This window comes from Leucopleurus acutus (assembly GCF_964270905.1).
Source record: "Leucopleurus acutus genome assembly, chromosome: 14".
NCBI lineage: Eukaryota > Metazoa > Chordata > Mammalia > Artiodactyla > Delphinidae > Leucopleurus > Leucopleurus acutus.
Genome location: NC_139156.1, coordinates 55,306,811 through 55,325,166, shown reverse-complemented (window position 1 = coordinate 55,325,166; position 18,356 = coordinate 55,306,811). Strand labels below are relative to the sequence as shown.

The window sequence follows — 18,356 nt, the reverse complement described above, 5'->3', positions numbered from 1 at the left end:
GAGCACAAGTGCCAAGACAGTGTCAGGAAAATGTTTCCTGGACGTAAGTAATTTTTGATTGAAAAAGTTCAATTGCTTTTTTTTTTTTTTTTTTTAACCCCCCAGAAAGTGGCGGAGAGCCTTGCAGATAGGTAACCACAAGCCCACAGAGGAGAGTGGCCCCCAGCAGAGAGGATGCTTTGGCCCTCTGGCCATTCTCTGAGTGCAAGAGACAGGCCAGCTCGCTCGCTCCCCTCCTTGACGGCCTAGGCTCCTACCTCCTCAGGGAGAGGGCGCACTGGTGCTGCAGCTGGATGGCCGTGTCCCTCTGCTGGGTCAGCATCTCCGTCTGCTTCAGAAGGCGCTGGTTCTCCTCCTCTAGCTGCTCCAGGCGGCTCAGGTCCGAGCTGTGGACGGCGACTTTCTCGCTATACCTCTTCCGCAGGGCGTCATAGTCCTTCTTAACCACCTCCAGCTTGTCCATGGCCGTGTCATACAGCTTGTTGAGAATTTCTGATGACCCGTTGTGCTTCAACACCTGGGGACCACAGAGTCACGATTACCAAAGGTCTGAGGGCAGGAGGAAGGACAAACTCGCCTCCGTCTGTCTGGGGGAAGGATTGTTGACAAGGGAGGGGAGGTCACACCCTCTGGCTTTCAGGGGTCTTGAGGTCTGATTCCACAGGCCCCGCTGAGTTGATTCATTCGTTCACAAACATTTCTTAAGTAGTGTACAGGAAAGAGTCACCAGAGCAGGCCTGAGACTTCCATCCTTAGAAAGGCCTGCTTGCAAGTTGACCCTTAGCTGGCGTCTGGGAACGTGAACAGTAAGCAGTTCCCTGGACTGACACAAAACCTTCCCGAGTGACGGGAAGGGCTCCCCACGCCTGGACTGGACGAACAGTGTGCTTCCGGCTCAGCTCCTGCTTTCTTCTGGGAGTCTGAAATTTCAGAGCACGCTAAGCAGGGGGTTCCTACGTGGCCAGCTCCCAGTAAAAACCCCGGGCAGAGAGCATCTCATGGGCTTCCCTGGCTACATTTCACACGTGTTGTCACGATTCGGTACCGGGGGAACTAAGTCTGTCCTGTGAGACTCCACAGCGGGAGGACTCTCGGAACCTAGCACCTGATTTCCTCTGGACTTCACACCATGCACCTCTTCCCTTTGCTGATTTTGCTTTGTGTCCTTTGGCTGAAATAGATTTTAGCTGTGAGTAGGATTATACGCTACGTCCTGTGAGTCCTTCTAGCAAATCACCAAACCTGAGGGTTAGGCTGAGGATCCCTGACACAAGTACCTAATATCTTCTAGCCCTGATCTAAATGCTGGTGATGCCGAACAGACACAGTGACTGTGGCCTGTGGACCGCTTATCCTGATGGGCCGATACAAACACACAGAGACCGAGAACGGTAGACAGAGATCAGTTCTCAAATAAAATAACTTGAGAGCATAATAAGGGCTGTCGAGGAAATAAAAAATAAAACAGGATAACGAGCTGGAGGGAGACTTCTGGGCAGCAGAGTAGCTTGTGAGAGAGTCCATAGCCTGAGGAGGTCTTTCTAAGAAGGTGACTTCTGAGCCTGGGTGCAAATGAAGACCAGCAGCCAAGAGCACATGAGGCAGAGGAGTGAGAAAGTGCAAAGGCCCTGAGGCAGGACCAGCCATGTCCTAGGCACAAACAGGAGGGCAGGGAGGAGTGACTGGAACCCAGTGAACAAGGAGAAGTGGATTCAAAAAAATGGCCAGAAAGCAGTGGTTAAGGCTCCGCGCTCCCAATGCAGGGGGCCCGGGTTCGATCGCTGGTCAGGGAATTAGATCCCACACGCATGCCGCAACTAAGGAGCCCGCCTGCCGCAACTAAGACCTGGCACAACCAAATTAATAAATAAATATATACTTTTTATAAAGTATAAGGTTAGGGCTTCCTTGGTGGCGCAGTGGTTGAGAGTCCGCCTGCCGATGCAGGGGACACGGGTTCGTGCCCTGGTCCGGGAAGATCCCACGTGCCGCGGAGCGGCTGGGCCCGTGAGCCATGGCCGCTGAGCCTGTGCGTCCGGAGCCTGTGCTCCGCAACGGGAGAGGCCACAACAGTGAGAGGCCCGCGTACCGGGGGAAAAAAAAAAAAAAAAAGTATAAGGTTAAGAGTGCAGATTTAAAAAAAAAAAAATAAAAAGGCCAGAGAAGTCGGCACAGTTTCAAGGCTCACAGCAAAGACTGTATCCTGAGTGAGATGGGAACCATGGGAGGGTTTAAGCAAGAGAGCTTTCTACTCTGAATTACAGGGGGTACTAACGCTCACTCAGGGTGCTGCTCTACAGAACAAAATACAAGATGTGTTAAGAGGTGGTCAGGGCCGGCTGACTTCTGCTAAGCACCTCAGGGGATCTGAGTGAGCCCTTGGGCTGAGGGCTCATATCTCCTGAGCACCCCCGCAGCCCCCCCACCCCATGACACGACTGAGCCAGAAAGGCTTGCTTAACCGTTCCAGGTCCAACAGTCCAGGAATCACCTGGCTCATCCAACATGGACCCTGAGTTATCAGAAGATCTTTGCAGCCCAGAGAACCAGAACCTGGAACTACTGAATATTCCCTGTGGAGGGAGGGTGAGCCCTCAATAAATACGATTAACAGGAAAGAGCTAATTCAAATGTCAGAATCTTTTAGAGGCAAGGAAAGTGAGTTCATTCCTCTGAGACATTAGCTCCTAGGACTACAGATTAATAGGGAAAAAGGGAATCTCAGAAATCAGCTCATTCAGGGCTTTTAGTCTTTTTCCTTTTCTTTCTTTTTTTTTTTTAAAGCAAAACTCCTTCCTTCAAAGGAAATCTTACGAGGACACCAAACTACAAAACTCACTTTAAAAATAGGTACACAGCTTCCTCGGGCGGTTAAAATCTTCACCATTTTATAAAAATGCGTCACTGTTGCAGATCAGGACTGCATGCTGAGAAATAGTCAGAAAACCACTGACTTAGCCTCACTCGATCACGTAAAGTCTTCTTAAAGACACAATGCAATATCTTCCAAACATACAGCAAAGCACAGCAAATAAGGTAACAGAATTTTAAGTACCCACCACTTAGCTCTCATCTTAAGGACTGGTTCCAGGACTCCCCACGGATACCAAGACCCATGAATGCTCACATCCCTCATATAACATGGTGTAGTATTTACATACGAACTACGCACATCCTCCCTATACTTTAAATCATCTCTAGATTACTTATAATACCCAACACAACAAAAACGCTATGTAAATATAGCTGTCAGCAAGGCAAATTCAAGGTTTGCTCTTTCAAACTTTCTGGAATTTTTTTTTTCCCCAATCCCTGGTTGGTTGAATCCTCAGATGTGGAACCCACGGATATAGAGGGCCGACTCTACCTTGTCGCATGTCTCAAATTGCTTTGCAAAGATATAAAATAGTACAGGTGCTTAGCCAAAGCCCCCAATACACCCTTCTCTTATCTAGTACCCCTCTCCTCCCCTCCAGAATTGCTCTCCTAAATTTGCTGTCAACCATCACCACGCACAATATTTTACCTATACTACTTCTGTACTCATGAAAGTTCCTAATGGTGTTCCATGTGCTTCCTTCTAGTCAATGCTGCTTTTGAGGTGTAGTCAGTGGTGCAGGTAGTGCTTCACTGTAGGAGTACATCACACGGGGTTTTTTTTTAGATTTTTAAAAAAATTTTATTGAAATCCATTTGATTTACAATGTTGTGTTAGTTTCAGGTGTACAGCAAAGTGATTCAGTTTTACATATATATATATATCTTTTTTAGATTATTTCCCATTATAGGTTATTATAAGATATTGAGTATAGTTCCCTGTGCTGTACAGTAGATCCTTGTTGGTTATCTATTTTGTATTGTGGATAGATCTTTTTAAATTGAAGTCTAGTTGATTTACAACATTCTGTTAATTTCTGCTATACAACAGAGTGATTCAGCCATACGTATATATATATTTTATATTGTTTTCCTTTATGGTTTATCACAGGATATTGAATATAGTTCCCTGTGCTATACAGTAGGACCTTGTTGTTTACCCATTCTATATACAATAGTTTGCATCTGCTAGTCCCAAACTCCCAATCCACCTCTCCCACACCCCCCTCCCCCTTAGCAGCCACAAGTCTGTTCTCTATGCCTGCATCACACATTCTCAGTCTGATGGATAGATGTTTACCTCATCTCCATTTTTTTTTGCTGTTATAAATGACACTCTTGTGAACCCTGTACACGTCTCCTCTCCCACACCAGTGAGATTCTCCTCTAGGGTGGACACCTTGAAGTAGAGCTAAGGATCAGAATACGGACTTTTCCCCACTGATTGGACGATAGCAAATTGCTCTCCAGGGTGGCTATCCCAATTTATATCCCACCACCTGTGGGCAGGAGTTCTGAAAGTTACTGTCTTCAACACATCCTCACCAAGGTTTCATACGGTCAGGTTCTTCTTTTAGTTTTTACTTGTGATAAAATACACATAACCGTCTTAGCCTTCTTCAACCTCTGAAGTATACATTTCTGTAGCGTTATGTGTATTCACATTGTTGTGCAACCAACTTCCAGAACTTTTTCGTCTTGCAAAACTGAAACTCTGTCCCCACTAAACAATTAGCTGTTCCCCCTCCCCCAGCCCCTGGCAGCCAGCCTCCTACTTTGTTTTCTATGAATCCAACTACTCTAGAGGTATATACAGTATTTATAAATAGAATCATATAAAAGGAATCCTACAGTATTTATCTTTTTGTGACTGACTGACTTCATTTAGCATAATGTCCTCAAGGTTCATCCAGGCTGCAGTATGTGACAGAATTTCCTTCCTTCTTAAAGATGAAAAATATTCCATTGTATATATGTACTGCATTTTGCTTATCCATTCATTCGTCAAAGGATACTTGGGATGTTTCCACCTCTTGGCTATCGTGAAACAATCAGATTTCTTTTTTAAGTACTGCCAATCTCATGGACAAAAAATAAGATCTCTTTTTTTTAAAAACTTGCTTTCCTGATTACTAGAAAGACAGGGCAACTCTCCTTATGTTTATTGACTACACACACTTTCTCTTCTATGAATTGCCTGTCCATATCCTTTATTTTCCTTTCCTCCTTCCTTCCCCACCTGCCCCTTCCTCCCCCCTCCCCCTTCCTCTCCCTTCCTTTCTTTCTGCAGAACTTATTTCTAAATTCCAGGTACTGATCCTTTTCCAGTTATATTCATTACAAATATCTTTTCCCAGTATGTGGCTTTTAAATCTTCTTGAGTGCCCTTTGTTACTAAAATTTCACGTTTCAATGTGGTAAAATCTATCAATCATTTCCTTTATGGTTTGTGGTTTGGTTGTTTTACTTAAGAAATTCTTTCCTTCCTACCTTGAGATCATGAGGATACTCTCTCTCATTAGTTTTCTTAAAAAGTGTTAGTTTTACTTGTCACATTTAAATCTTTAAACTATTTATTTAAACTACTGGAATATATTTTTGTATATGTTGCAAGATAGAGATACAACATTATTCTTTTCCATAAATTACGAGACAAAGGAGAACTGGGTCCCCAAGTGCAGTACAAACTGAGGACCCCTGAATTTGTCCAGGTGCAGACAATGAGGGTTGGAGGACAGCAAGGACATCAGCTGACACAGTGCCCACCACTGAGAGATGAGAAGGGCATCCCACAAGGACGTGCCCACACATGCCCGGGACACAGAGCGCCAGTGGAGAGCTCTCCTGCCTTCAGGGTCACATCTGGAAAAGAACCAGCTTCTAGACCAGACTGCCCTGTCTTGTGGGCAGTACCTCAAACATTCCAATTAAAAATCACTCCAAATGTTTTATTCTCTAAACATCTCCAAGCCAGGTGAGAAGCCCAAGGCTCCAAAAGAGCCCCCTGTGGTTTACTACAGAACAAAAGCACTGCTGCCATTCCCAGAGTTTCCCACAAGGTGGCAGGCCTGAGTAGACAGCCAAATGCACTCCCACAGTTGTCCAGCCTTCCAAGCTTCATTGAAGGAACAAACTAGCTCTGGGACTTCCCTGGTGGTCCAGGGGTTAAGACTCCATGCTCCCAGTTCAGGGGGGCCTGGGTTTGATCCCGCATGCCGCAACTAAAACCCGGCCCGGCGCAGCCAAATAAATAAATAAATATTTAAAAAAAGAAGAAGAAAAAAGAAGAACAAGAAACAAATTAGTTCTCATCACAAGAAAAAAAATGTGTAACTATATAAGCTGATGTATATTAACTGGACTTACTGTGGTGATCATTTCACAATGTATACAAATATCAAATCGTAATATAGTACACCTGAAACTAATACAATGTTACATGTCAGTTATACTTCAATTTTTAAAAAAATTTAATAAAATACAAATTAAATATCACCCCACATATTAATAAAATAAAACCTAATTTTAAAGACTGCCTTGAAACAATGCAAAGAAAAACCCTGTTCTGGGCACTGGCCCAGCAGAGCCCACGCGCTCTGGTCCACAACAGTCAACACTGCGGTTTGGCCTCTCTTCACTGGGAAGTAGCCCCCAAATGCCCCAACCGTGAGGTGCTTGGATGGGGTCTGTATGACAATCCAGAGGCAACTGAGGGCAGAGTGAATCTGCTGCCAGAATGGGTCACAATTTTCCAGTGAGACAGGGTCAATCAGAGAAAATCCCAGAACAAACCCAGAAACAAAATCAGAAAGGTTGGGATCCTTTCTGATGCCCGGCCCAGCCCTGCTAACGCAGTAGGATCCGGGATCAGGAGAGGCGACCCTAGGGAGATCAGACTGATACCCGGTGCTGTCTCAGCTGCCCACTCCACAGGTGAAAGCTCTGCATGAGAAGGCCTCGCTTTTTATGAGCTACCCGTTTTCCTCAACTCCTAACCTCTCGTCGTAGCCCTGGAGTCACAAGAACAGTCTCTTTCCCATACGACAGCACCCGGATATTCAGAGGCTCATGGGGCCCCTAACACTTCTCAACTTTTCTCTACAAGCAGGGCTGAGAATCATGCCTGTGCTAATGTAATCAAAAGCCTCTGAAGAAATCTGGGAAAACCGCAGTCACAGTTAACTCCAGAGGATTTGAAAAACTCCCCTATCAGTCTACAATTTTTCCTTTTTACTATTACACGATTATGTTCTTGGTAGACAGTTAGGCGCACACACACTAACAGTCAAATGTTCAGCTTCCCAGCTGAGGCTAACAGTACTCTGAGAGACAGAATAGTTAAATCTGGCTCAGAATTCTAAAATGAAAAAGGTGATACACTTCTCAGCTCATGCAGGCAGCAGTCTTTAGAGATGACTCTCCTCCGGCCTGTGAGGAGGGGGTGAAAGTGACCCAGGGGAGGCACAAACCCAGGGTTTGGTCCCATCCACACACCAAGACAGCCACAGCCTGAGCTGCTCCCCTCAGGGAGGCCAAGAACACAGCTGTCCTTATATCCTGCTCCACACTGGTCAGAAACACTCTGGGCTTCTCTGAGAGCCAAGCTCTTTGAAGACTAAGAAACCGCTTTCTTGGGTTATCTGAGAAAAGAAGTTAACTTTCATGAATCACCAAAGAAATGAATCACCAAAGAAAAGAGTATATTTACTCTTTTTGTCACCTGACAAGGCCAGAAGGAGGAGAGGGAACTTTCCTGGAGCCTTAAGTTTCCCCAATAAATTGGCAGAACCTATTATTTTAAAAAAAGAAAAGCACTGCTCTGAACCTGACAATTGTACCTTTTAAGAAACAAACTTCAGAAAAACATGCACAAAGGAACATAAGGACATATGTAAGGGTGCCCATCAAAAAGTAATTTGTAACGGGAAAAAGTGCAGACTACCAAGGTTCCCAACACACACAGAATGGGGTTAATAAATTACTGACAACTAAACTATGAAATATCTTGTTGTATGCTCCAAATTTACAGAAAATACAAGGAGACCCATGATATACTGCACAGTTAAAAAAAAAAAAAAGGCAGGTGGCAGAAAATAAAAACAAAACTTTGTGTGTTAAGTATGACATAGCAAATGTCCACAAGGAAATATCCCAAGTGGTTCAGAGAGGTCAGTCACCTCCAGGAAGTGACACCAGGGCTGAGGTGGGGGTGGGTGACTTCACTGTCGTTGAAGTTGTTTTTTAACCAAAGAATATGCATTATTGTAAAGAAAGGAGATGCAAAACTACCCTCTACGTTGCTCCCCGACCAAGGCTTGGCCATCTCTGCCCCGGAACACTTGGGCATCCAGATGGTGCATTCTGACTGCGGTCCCCTGGAGATGGAACTGCCATACCGTGCTCCCCCTGGCCACACACACACACACACATGCACGCACGCACGCATGCTCGCACACATGCAAACACATGAGAAAAACCACCTGTCTGCTGCTCTGGAGAGGGAGAGGTCCCAGGCCCCAGGCCCATGGTGCCCTCCCACACAGCTGCCTCATTTCCTCTGAGATAAATCATGTAGAAGGCTGGGAGCCCACAAATCCCTCAAGCAAACATGCAAGTCAAACAGCACCATTTACCCCCGCAAGGGCCTCTTCAAGTTAACAAGGCGTGGGAGGAACCAGGCAACAAAACCAGCCTTGTCCAGTGAGGTCAACCTTTGGCCCCAGGGCCTGCAGGGAGGAGACCTGTGGCCACCCCCATGTGCCCTGCTTTCTCGGCTGTTGGCCTATCCAAGACCTGAGCTTTTCACAGCCCAGCACCCGTCCTAGACCTGGTGAAAATGCTACGGTGCTGGCTGGGGAGAGCAGGTGGCCTGGCAGCTCAGACACACCCCTCACCCCTCACACCCACCCGAGGCACTGGGCCCTCCTCTCCTGGGCGGGGGGGCCCTGAGGTGGCCCGCAGGCCACTTGCTAAGGGGCACTGGTCCAGCTGAAGAGAACCGGGGAAAGTCACTGACCACTGTAATCAACTACCCCCTCCAAGGGTCAGCGCTATAGGAAAAGGAGAAGAGGAGTGATGTGAGATGGAAGCATCGGGGAGAAAGCCTTCCCAGGTCACTTGTCGGGGGACGGGAAGCGGGGGACAGGAGGCCATCATCTTGGCCTGGATGCGCATACGAGCTGTTTGGGTCCTGAGGGAAGTCAGAGAATGGGAGGCAATAAAACATCATGCCTCAAGAGGGCAGGTTTTTGGTTTTTTATGACCAAGTGGTAACTGGAGCCTTTTATTTTGAGATATAAATCACATACCATATAATTCACCCTTTAAAGTGCACAATTCTATGGGTTTTGGAATATTCACAAGGTCATGAACAGGGCAGCTGTGCGGCAACTGCCACTGTCTAACCGCAGAACATTCCCACCACCCCCAGAAGAAACGCGGGTCCAGCACTTTCTCCTTGGTGCCTCACTTCATCCTTCAAGCAACGCTCCCAGAGCACCGCCCCGCCCCGCCCCGCCCCCTCCAGGGCCGGAAGGTTAAAGGGCGGAGGAGGGGAAGGTGGAGAGTGAGAGTTGCTTCTCTGAGATGGTGCAGCAGGTAGGCTGCGGACGCCCCTGCTGTGCTGCGGGGCTTTCTGCCCCAGCTGGACTCCTGCTGCCCTGGCCTGCACTCACCTCCCCTTCCAGGAACCTTCCCGTTACCACCGCTCGGCCAGGCCTACCCACGCCCACCACCAGACTTCCCCCACACAACCAAACCCCCTACTCAGAGGGTCGTGGACAAGACGCCAGCTATCTCCAAGTATATCCAGTTTAGCGGCCTGCACGGAGCCTGGACTGTGTACTCCACATAAGGCTTCAACAAATATCAGAGAAACAAAATAAGGCACAGAAACACATTTTTCAACAGAACATAGTTTATAATGGGAAAACACTGAAACTAGTCCAAGGGTCAGTCAATAGGAGACTGGTTAAATCGATGATGATGCTCCTATGTAACTCAATACTCTGCAGCCCTTAAAAACAAGGAAGGAGAGTCTGGATTGAAATAGAAAGATGCATGTGACATATTCAGCAAAAAAACAATGTTAGCAACAAAAGGAACGGTGCGATTCCATTTTCTCAAATACGTTAACAAGATATAAAGGGTTCTATGTGTACAGATATAAATCTCAAACTTTTCAAAGTAACATAGCTATGGTTAGTTATTTCCGTGGAGTGAGACTACACGAATATTCTTTTATCTTTTAAATGTCCCTATTGCTTGATTCTTTTATTGTGTTACAAAATGCATAATTTTATTGAATTTTTGAATTTTATTTATTTCTTTATACAGCACGTTCTTACTCAGCCATTTTATACACATCAGTGTATACATATTGATCCCAATTGCCCAATTCATCCCACCACCACCCCCACCTGCTGCCGCTTTCCCCCCTTGATGTCCATACGTTTGTTCTCTACATCTGTGTCTCAATTTCTGCCAAACACTGTGATGAACCGGTTCATCTGTACCATTTTTCTAGGTTACACATATATGCGTTAATATACGACATTAGTTTTGCTCTTTCTGACTTACTTCACTCTGTATGACAGTCTCTAGATCCATCCACGTCTCTACAAATGACCCAATTCCGTTCCTTTTTATGGCTGAGTAATATTCCATTGTGTATATGTACCACATCTTCTTTATCCATTGGTCTGTTGATTTAGGTTGCATTTAGGTTGCTTCCATGACCTGGCTATTGTAAACAGTGCTGCAATGAACAATGGGGGTGCATGTGTCCTTTTGAATTATGGTTTTCTCCAGATATATGCCCAGTAGTGGGATTGCTGGGTCATATGGAAATTCTACTTTTAGTTTTTTAAGGAACCTCCATACTGTTCTCCATAGGGGCTGTATCAATTTACATTCCCACCAACAGTACAAGAGGGTTGCCTTTTCTCCACACCCTCTCCAGCATTTGTTGTTTGTAGATTTTTTGATGATGGCCATTCTGACCCGTGTGAGGTGATACCTCATTGTAGTTTTGATTTGCATTTCTCTAATTATTAGTGATGTTGAGCAGCTTTTCATGTGTTTCTTGGCCATGTGTATGTCTTCTTTGGAGAAATGTCTATTTAGGTCTTCTGCCCATTTTTGGATTGGGTTGTTTGGTTTTTTTAAAATTGAGCTGCAAGAGCTGTTTATATTTTGGAGATTAATCCCTTGTCCATTGATTCGTTTGCAAATAGTTTCCCCCATTCTGAGGGGTGTCTTTTCGTCTTGTTTATGGTTTCCTTTGCTGTGCAAAAGCTTTCAAGTTTCATTTGGTCCCATTTGTTTATTTTTGTTGTTATTTCCATTACTCTAGGAGGTGGATCAAAAAAGATATTGCTGTGATTTATGTCAAAGGGTGTTCTTCCTATGTTTTCCTCTAAGAGTTTTTTTTTTATAGTGTCCGGTCTTACATTTAGGTCTCTAATCCATTTTGCATTTATTTCTGTGTATGGTGTTAGGGAGTGTTCTAATTCCATTCTTTTACATGTAGCTGTCCAGTTTTCCCAGCATCACTTACTGAAGAGGCTGTCTTTTCTCCATTGTATATCTTTGCCTCCTTTGTCAATAGATTAGTTGACCATAGGTGCCTGGGTTTACCTCTGGGCTTTCTATCCTGTTTCATTGATCTGTATTTCTGTTTTTGTGCCAGTACCACATCGTCTTGATTACTGTAGCTTTGTAGTATAGTCTGAAGTCACAGAGTCTGATTCCTCCAGCTCTGCTTTTTTCCCTCAAGACTACTTTGGCTATTCGGGGTCTTTTGTGTCTCCATACAAATTTTAAGATTTTTTGTTCTAGTTCTGTCAAAAATGTCATTGGTAATTTGACAGAGATTGCACTGAATCTGTAGATTGCTTTGGGTAAGATAGTCATTTGCACAATATTGATTCTTCCAATCCAAGAACACAGTGTATCTCTCCATCTGTTGGTATCATCTTTAATTTCTTCCATCAGTGTCTCAGAGTTTTCTGCATAAAGGTCTTTTACCTGCCTAAGTAGGTTTATTCCTAGGTATTTTATTCTTTTTGTTGCAATGGTAAATGGGAGTTTCCTTAATTTCGCTTACAGATTTTTCATCATTTTGTATACAGGAATGCAAGAGATTTCTGTGCATTAATTTTGTATCCTGCAATTTTACCAAATTCATTGATTAGCTCTAGTAGTTTTCTGGTAGCATCTTTAGGATTCTGTATGTATAGTATCATGTCATCTGCAAACAGTTTTACTTCTTCTTTTCCCATTTGTATCACTTTTATTTCTTTTTCTTCTTCTCTGAGTGCCATGGCTAGGACTTCCAAAACTATGTTGAATAATAGTGGCGAGAGTGGACATCCTTCTCTTGTTCCTGATCTTAGAGGAAATGGTTTCAGTTTTTCACCACTGACAACGACGTTGGCTGTGGGTTTGTCATATATGGCCTTTATTATGTTAAGGTAGGTTCCCTCTGTGAAGGGAACTCTCCCTCTGGAGAGTTTTTATCATAAAATGGGTGTTGAATTTTGTCAAAAGCTTTTTCTGCATCTATTGAGATGATCGTATGGTTCTTATCCTTCAGTTTGTTAATATGGTGTATCACATTGATTGATTTGCATATACTGAAGAATCCTTGCATCCCTGGGGTAAATCCCACTTCATCATGGTGTATGATCCTTTTAATGTGTTGTAGGATTCTGTTTGCTAATAGTTTGTTGAGGATTTTTGCATCTATATTCATCAATGATATTGGTCTGTAATTTTCTTTTTTTGTAGTATCTTTGTCTGGTTTTGGTATCAGGGTGATGGTGGCCTCATAGAATGAGTTTGGGAGTGCTCCTTCCTCTGCAATTCTTTGGAAGAGTTTGAGAAGGATGGGTGTTAGCTCTTCTCTGAATGTTTGATAGAATTCACCTGTGAAGCCACCTGGTCCTGGACTTTTGTTTCTTGGAAGATTTTTAATAACAGTTTCAATTTCATTATTTGTGATTGGTCTGTTCATATTTTCGATTTCTTCCTGGTTCAGTCGTGGAAGGTTATACCTTCCTAAGAATTTGTCCATTTCTTCCAGGTTGTCCATTTTATTGGCACAGAGTTGCTTGTAGCAGTCTCTTAGGATGCTCTGTATTTCTGCAGTGTCTGGTATAACTTTTTTTTCATTTCTAATTTTATTGATTTGAGTCCTCTCCCTCTGTTTCTTGACGAGTCTGGCTAATGATTTATCAATTTTGTTTACCTTCTCACAGAACGAGCTTTTAGTTTTATTGATCTTTGCTACTGTTTTCTTTGTTTCTGTTTCATTTATTTCTGCTCTGATCTTTATGATTTCTTTCCTTCTGCTAACTTTGGGTTTTGTTTGTTCTTCTTTCTCTAGTTCCTTTAGCTGTAAGGTTAGATTGTTTGAGTTGTTTCTTGAGGTAGGCTTGTATAGCTATAAACTTCCCTCTTAGAACTGCTTTTGCTGCATCCCTTAAGTTTTGGATCGTCGTGTTTTGTCATTTGTCTCTATGTATTTTTTGATTTCCTCTTTGCTTTCTTCAGTGATCTATTGTTTATTTAGTAATGTATTGTTTCGCCTCCATGTGTTTGTGTTTCTTTATGGTTTTTTCCCCCTGTAATTCATTTCTAATCCCATAGCATTGTGGTCAGAAAAGATGCTTGATATGATTTCAATTTTCTTAAATTTACTCAGGCTTGATTTGTGACCCAAGATGTGGTCTATCCTGGAGAATGTTCCCTGGGCACTTGAGAAGAAAGTGTAATCTGCTGTTTTTGGATGGAATATCCTATAAATATCAATTAAATCTATCTGGTCTATTGTGTCATTTAAAGCTTGTGTTTCCTTACTAATTTTCTGTTTGGGTGATCTGTCCATTGGTGTACGTGAGGTGTTAAAAGTCCCCCACTAGCACTGTGTTACTGTCCATTTCCTCTTTTATAGCTGTTAGCTCTTGTCTTATGTATTGAGGTGCTCCTATGTTGGGTGCGTATATACTTATAATTGTTATATCTTCTTCTTGGATTGATCCCTTGATCATTATTGTAGTGTCCTTCCTTGTCTCTTGTAACAGTCTTTATTTTAAAGTCTATTTTATCTGATATGAGTATTGCTACTTCAGCTTTCTTCTGATTTCCGTTTGCATGGAATATCTTTTTCCATCCCCTCACTTTCAGTCTGTATGTGTCCCTAGGTCTGAAGTGGGTCTCTTGTAGACAGCATATATATGGGTCTTGTTTTTGTATCCATTCAGCGAGCCTATGTCTTTTGGTGGGAGCATTTAATCCATTCACGTTTAAGGTAATTATTGACATGTTATGTTCCTATGACCATTTTCTTAATTGTTTTGGGTTTGTTTTTGTAGGTCCTTTTCTTCTCTTGTGTTTCCCACTTAGAGAAGTTCCTCTAGCATTTGTTGTAGAGCTGGTCTGGTGGTGCTGAATTCTCTTAGCTTTTGCTTGTCTGTAAAGCTTTTGATTTCTCCATCGAATCTGAATGAGATCCTTGCCAGGTAGAGTAATCTTGGTTGTAGGTTCTTCCCTTTCATCACTTTAAGTATATGGTGCCACTCCCTTCTGGCTTGTACAGTTTCTGCTGAGAAATCAGCTGTTAACCTTATAGGAGTTCCCTTGTATGTTATTTACCGTTTCTCCCTTGCTGCTTTCAATAATTTTTGTCTTTAACTTTTGCCAATTTGATCACTATGTGTCTCAGCGTGTTTCTCCTTGGGTTTATCCTGTATGGGACTCTCTGTGCTTCCTGGACTTGGGTGGCAATTTCCTTTCCCATGTTAGGGAAGTTTTCGACTATAATCTCTTCAAATATTTTCTCGGGTCCTTTCTCTCTCTCTTCTCCTGCTGGGACCCCTATAATGCAAATGTTGGTGCAATTAATGTTGTCCCAGAGGTCTCTTAGGCTGTCTTCATTTCTCTTCATTCTTTTTTCTTTATTCTGTTCCGCAGCAGTGAATTCCACCATTCTGTCTTCCAGGTCACTTATATGTTCTTCTGCCTCAGTTATTCTGCTATTGATTCCTTCTAGTGTAGTTTTCATTTCAGTTATTGTATTGTTCATCTCTGTTTGTTTGTTCTTTAGTTCTTCTAGGCCTTTGTTAAACATTTTTTTTTCTTTTCTTTTTTTTTTTTTTGCCGTACACGGCCCTCTCACCTCTGTGGCCTGTCCCGTTGCGGAGCACAGGCTCCAGACGCGCAGGCTCAGCGGCCATGGCTCATGGGCCCAGCCACTCCGTGGCATGTGGGATCTTCCCGGACCGGGGCATGAACCCGTGTCCCGTGCATCAGCAGGCAGACTCAACCACTGCGCCACCAGGGAAGCCCTGCTAAACATTTCTTGCATCTTCTCGATCTTTGCCTCCATTCTTTTTCCGAGGTCCTGGATCATCTTCACTAGCATTATTCTGAATTCTTTTTCTGGAAGGTTTGCCTATCTCCACTTCATTCAGTTGTTTTTCTGGGGTTTCATCTTGTTCCTTCATCTGGTACATAGCCCTCTGCCTTTTCATCTTGTCTGTCTTTCTGTGAATGTGGTTTGTGTTCCACGGGCTGCAGGATTGTAGCTCCTCTTGCTTCTGCTGTCTTCCCTCTGGTGGATGAGGCTATCTAAGAGGCTTGATGGGAGGGACTGGTGGTGGGTAGAGCTGACTGTGGCTCTGGTGGGCGGAGCTCAGTAAAACTTTAATCTCCTTGACTGCTGATGGGTGGGGCTGGGTTCCCTCCCTGTTGGTTGTTTGGCCTGAGGCAACCCAACACTGGCGCCTACCTGGGCTCTTTGGGGGGGGCTAATGGCGGACTCTGGGAGGGCTCAGGCCAAGGAGAACTTCCCAGAAGTTCTGCTGCCAGTGTCCTTGTCCTCATGGTGAGACAGAGCCATCCACCCCTGCCCACCGCCTCTGCAGGAGACCCTCCAACACTAGCAGGTAGGTCTGGTTCAGTCTCCCCTGGGGTCACTGCTCCTTCCCCTGGGTCCCGATGCACACACTACTTCGTGTGAGACCTCCGAGAGCGGAGTCTCTGTTTCCCCCAGTCCTGTCAAACTCCTGCAATCAAATCCCGCTAGCCTTCAAAGTCTGATTCTCTAGGAATTCCTCCTCCTGTTGCCATATCCCCAGGTTCGGAAGCCTGATGTGGGGCTCAGAACCTTCACTCCAGTGGGTGGACTTCTGTGCTGTAAGTGTTCTCCAGTTTGTGAGTCACCCACCCAGCAGTTACGGGATTTGATTTTATTGTGACTGCGCCCCTCCTACAGTCTCATTGTGGCTTCTCCTTTGTCTTTGGATGTGGGGTATCTTTTTTGGTGAGTTCCAGTATCTTCCTGTCGATGACTGTTCAGCAGTTAGTTGTGATTCTGGTGTTCTCACAAGACGGAGTGAGAGCACATCCTTCTACTCCACCATCTTCACAAAATGCATATTAATTTTGCAATTTAAAAAATAGTATAAAAACATGAAGAAAGCGCTGCCCTTCCCCGTTTTGAACTATTTAACCTTACAGCCATTTGGTAAGGCAGAGTAGGGCAGGAGGCTCCATTGGGCAAGGGGTGCCCCAGAGTGGCCATCGGAGCCTGCATGGGATGAGGAGGGGCCCTGCATAGGCGCATGGGGGTCCCACAACGGGTCAGAAGCGGGGATGGTGTGGGAGGGAGGTGGCAGAGGGAAAGGCAGGCAGGTACTCCCGGGAGACCGACCAATAAAGAGATTAAGAATAATCAGAACCAGGTTTCTCACTACCAGGAAATGCAGTTACAAAAATGGAAAGGAAGAAAACAAGAACGAACCCTGTTATATTGTAGTACTGGACTGGAACCGGAAATGTCAGTGTGAACTCATGGTTTCCAATACACATATTACATATTGAAGGTATAAATATACTAGGAAGAGGGAGAGAGACACATGGAAGCAGGTATGAGTGAGTGTGTGTGGTGGGGGGGCTGGGGGGGCGGCGGTGTACTCAGATATTCCTTTTCTGTCCACTGAGAGGGCCTGGAGCGATTACACCCAGGAGCAATGAGCACATCAACTACACCCAGCACTCAGATCATGCTTCTAAATACCATTTTCCACTAAAAGGAATGAGGACTCCTAGGAGAAATGTTTGATCTCCAGGACTAGGGCAGGGAAGTTAGCAAATGAACCTGGAACATCTTCTTGTGCCAGAAATCAAGAAAGTGCTCAAAGAATGAGGGGACATGTCAAAAAGACAGACAAGCAAGCTTGAAGGGGCTCCCCGTGGCCACAGTGGTATACAACCCACTGAGTGAAACAGGAAACCATGAGTGTGTGCGTATGTGTGGGGGTGTATACAGGGAAAACAAGTATCACTACACTGGAGAAGAAGCCTAGAGACACCACCTTAGTCAAATGATCAAAGTGAACATCATTAGTAATAAGTCGTATCCAGCCAAGTCTCAATCAACGGGATGCAATGAGAAAAAGGCAGCATCACTTCTGTGACATTCCTGCCTAAGATGCAAAAACTCACCCAACCATGGGGATCCAACAAATCCAGGTTGAGGGACAACCTAGAAAATAACTAGCCTGTAATCTTCCAAAACGTCAAGGTCATGCAGGTCACAGCCTGAGGAACTGTTCCAGACTGAAGGAGACCAAAGAGACTGGACAACTAAATGCAGTGCGTTATTCTGAATGGGATCCTTTTCCTATTAAAGACATTATTGAGACAACTGGCAAAACCTGACCCGGGTCTGACGATTAGACAGTAGTACATGTCAACCTTAATTCCTGATGTGTCACTGTCACTGTTATACAGGAGAATATCCCTGTTTGCAAGAAGTACACATTTACATGTTCAGGGGTGACGAGGCACCAGGTTGGCAACTTATTCTTGAGTGATACAGGAGAAAAATTCTTTGCACTGTATTTGCAACTCTTCTGTAAGTTTGCAATAATCTCACAATTTAAAAAATTTTAACTGTAAATGAAAACAAAAGCAACAAAGGCAACGCCATCCTAAATTACCAGATGAGTTCAGATTGTTATATACTGGCTTTGTGTCAATCAAGCCCCAACGGTCCTGCTTTAACTGGGGAACCATAAATGTTTCTGATGGGGAAGGGGCTCTGCTTAATCGGACCCATGCTGCAATGCTAGCAGGACACTCTGCCTCTGCCTGGGACTGTCTTCCAACCCCAAACGTCCAACCATCTGTGGACACAGAGCATCATCAGTCCCTGCCACGTCCCTGGGCAGCCCAGGCAGTTCCAGACCATAAGCTACGAGAGAAGAGGCACTGGCCTACATCATTCACAGGAAGCGGTGTTCTGACTGGCCTGCTCCTCATGCACTACTGTCAATGTGAAACAAGAGCTGAGCAAAGTGAAGAAACTAACTTCGAACGCAGAGAGGAGCAAGGGCAGCAGGACATACTCTCACCCCAAAATAACGATGGTAACTGTTACCATCTTGTATTTGCACAGAATTTTAATATTTGCA

At 44.4% G+C, this 18,356-nt stretch overlaps 1 protein-coding gene across 2 annotated transcripts in view; it reads right to left on the bottom strand.

The window, feature by feature from the left end:
- The window catches only part of DLG5 (discs large MAGUK scaffold protein 5), a gene marked incomplete at its 5' end in the record, with an annotated part of 119,535 nt that overhangs the window by 39,391 nt on the left and 61,788 nt on the right, over positions 1–18,356 (bottom strand). For both annotated transcript variants that reach the window (XM_082854574.1, XM_082854575.1), the window contains one exon: positions 258–517. In XM_082854574.1, the coding sequence (XP_082710700.1) occupies positions 258–517 (260 nt within the window). The remainder of the gene's footprint in view (positions 1–257; positions 518–18,356) is intronic.